The sequence below is a fragment of the Tenrec ecaudatus genome, chromosome 2, assembly GCF_050624435.1.
Source record: "Tenrec ecaudatus isolate mTenEca1 chromosome 2, mTenEca1.hap1, whole genome shotgun sequence".
Lineage (NCBI taxonomy): Eukaryota > Metazoa > Chordata > Mammalia > Afrosoricida > Tenrecidae > Tenrec > Tenrec ecaudatus.
The window spans coordinates 53,449,427-53,451,027 of NC_134531.1; the positions used below are offsets into that span (position 1 = coordinate 53,449,427).

Below are 1,601 nucleotides of genomic sequence, written 5' to 3' on the forward strand. Positions count from 1 at the left end.
TGCCCCGTAGGGTTTCTTTACAGAAGAGTAAATGTTTACAGAAGAATCTTTTACCCATGGAGCAGTTGGGGGTTTTGAACCACCAATATTTTAACAGTTCCACGCTTCACCACTGCGTGGTTGGAGCTCCTTACACTAGAAGAGTGGACTATTTACGGTACCACTCTGGAAGGTGGAGTAAGAGCTGTACCCTCACGATGACCTAGAAAAGCACAAAGGTCAAACGAAAGCCCCTTAACTCAGAAACACTTCCTGTGAACGATGGGAGGTCCTGCCTCATCATATTCCTGCTTACTGATCCACATCTGCTGGAATGTGGACAGGCTGGCCAGTATGGAGCCTCCAATCCACACGGAATACTTCCGCTCTGGGGGAGAGATGACCTTGATTTTCATAGTGCCGGGCGCCAGAATGACAATTTCCTTCTGCATCCGGTCAGCGATGCCAGGGTACATGGTGCTGCCTCCCGACAGCACAGTGTTGGCATACAGGTCCTTGCGAATGTCCACGTCACACTTCATGATCGAGTTGAAGGTTGTCTCGTGGATCCCACAAGACTCAATGCCCAGAAAGGAAGGCTGGAACATGGCTTCCGGGCACCGAAAGCGTTCATTGCCAATGGTGATCACCTGCCCATCAGGAAGCTCGTAGCTTCTTTCGAGAGAGGAGGAAGCAGCAGCAGCACCCATCTCTTGTTCAAAGTCCAGAGCCACATAGCACAGCTTCTCTTTGACATCACGAACAATCTCACGTTCAGCAGTGGTGGTGAAGTTGTAGCCCCGCTCTGTCAGGATCTTCATGAGGTAATCAGTCAGGTCTCTGCCCGCCAGATCCAGACGCAGAATGGCATGGGGGAGCGCGTAACCCTCATAGATGGGCACAGTGTGAGTTACCCCATCTCCAGAATCCATAACAATGCCTGTGGTCCGGCCAGAGGCATAGAGGGACAGTACAGCCTGGATAGCCACATACATGGCAGGTGTGTTGAAGGCTTCGAACATGATCTGAGTCATTTTCTCACGGTTGATTTTGGGGTTGAGGGGTGCTTCGGTGAGGAGGATGGGATGCTCATCCGGAGCCACGCGAAGCTCATTGTAGAAAGTGTGGTACCAGATCTTCTCCATATCATCCCAGTTGGTGACCACTCCATGCTCAATGGGATATTTCAAGGTGAGGACGCCTCTCTTGCTCTGCGCCTCGTCCCCCACATAGCAGTCCTTCTGGCCCATGCCTACCATGACTCCCTGGTGACGAGGCCGGCCTACCATGGATGGGAACACAGCCCGGGGGGCATCGTCCCCACCAAAGCCTGCCTTGCACATCCCTGAGCCATTGTCGACTACCAAGGCCGACAGCTCCTCATCAGTCATGGTGCTGGCTGGACTTTTCTAGAGGGTGACCAGAAGTTAAATGTAGAATGAACACCAGAGTACGGCTGCGCAAGAGAGGGACCGAACAGGCTTTAACCACTCCAGAATTTCTGCCAGAGCAGGTAGCCTGTGCTGTGAGAACAGGTATTTAAAGGAGCAAAAGGCCCCGCCCATGTCCCTTCCCACCAATTCCTCACTACTTCTGGGTGGGGTTGACTTTGAGGTATTAAT

General features: G+C 52.3%; 1 protein-coding gene across 2 annotated transcripts; it reads right to left on the bottom strand.

Moving 5' to 3' along the window:
- Window positions 1–239: 239 nt before the first annotated feature.
- On the bottom strand, window positions 240–1,370 carry ACTBL2 (actin beta like 2). 2 transcript variants are annotated; one of them, XM_075543026.1, is made up of 2 exons: window positions 1,242–1,370; window positions 240–1,115 (listed from the first exon to the last, which is right to left on the bottom strand). In XM_075543026.1, the coding sequence occupies exons 1-2, from the start codon at window positions 1,368–1,370 to the stop codon at window positions 240–242; spliced, it is 1,005 nt and encodes a 334-aa protein (XP_075399141.1). The 2 variants fall into 2 exon arrangements, with proteins under 2 accessions (XP_075399141.1, XP_075399140.1); XM_075543025.1 differs by having other exon boundaries at window positions 240–1,370.
- Between the last annotated feature and the right edge of the window lie 231 nt (window positions 1,371–1,601).

Excerpts from the sequence above, each read along its gene's own strand:
- ACTBL2 (XM_075543025.1), bottom strand. The coding sequence starts at position 1,370 with ATGACTGATGAGGAGCTGTCGGCCTTGGTAGTCGACAATGGCTCAGGG.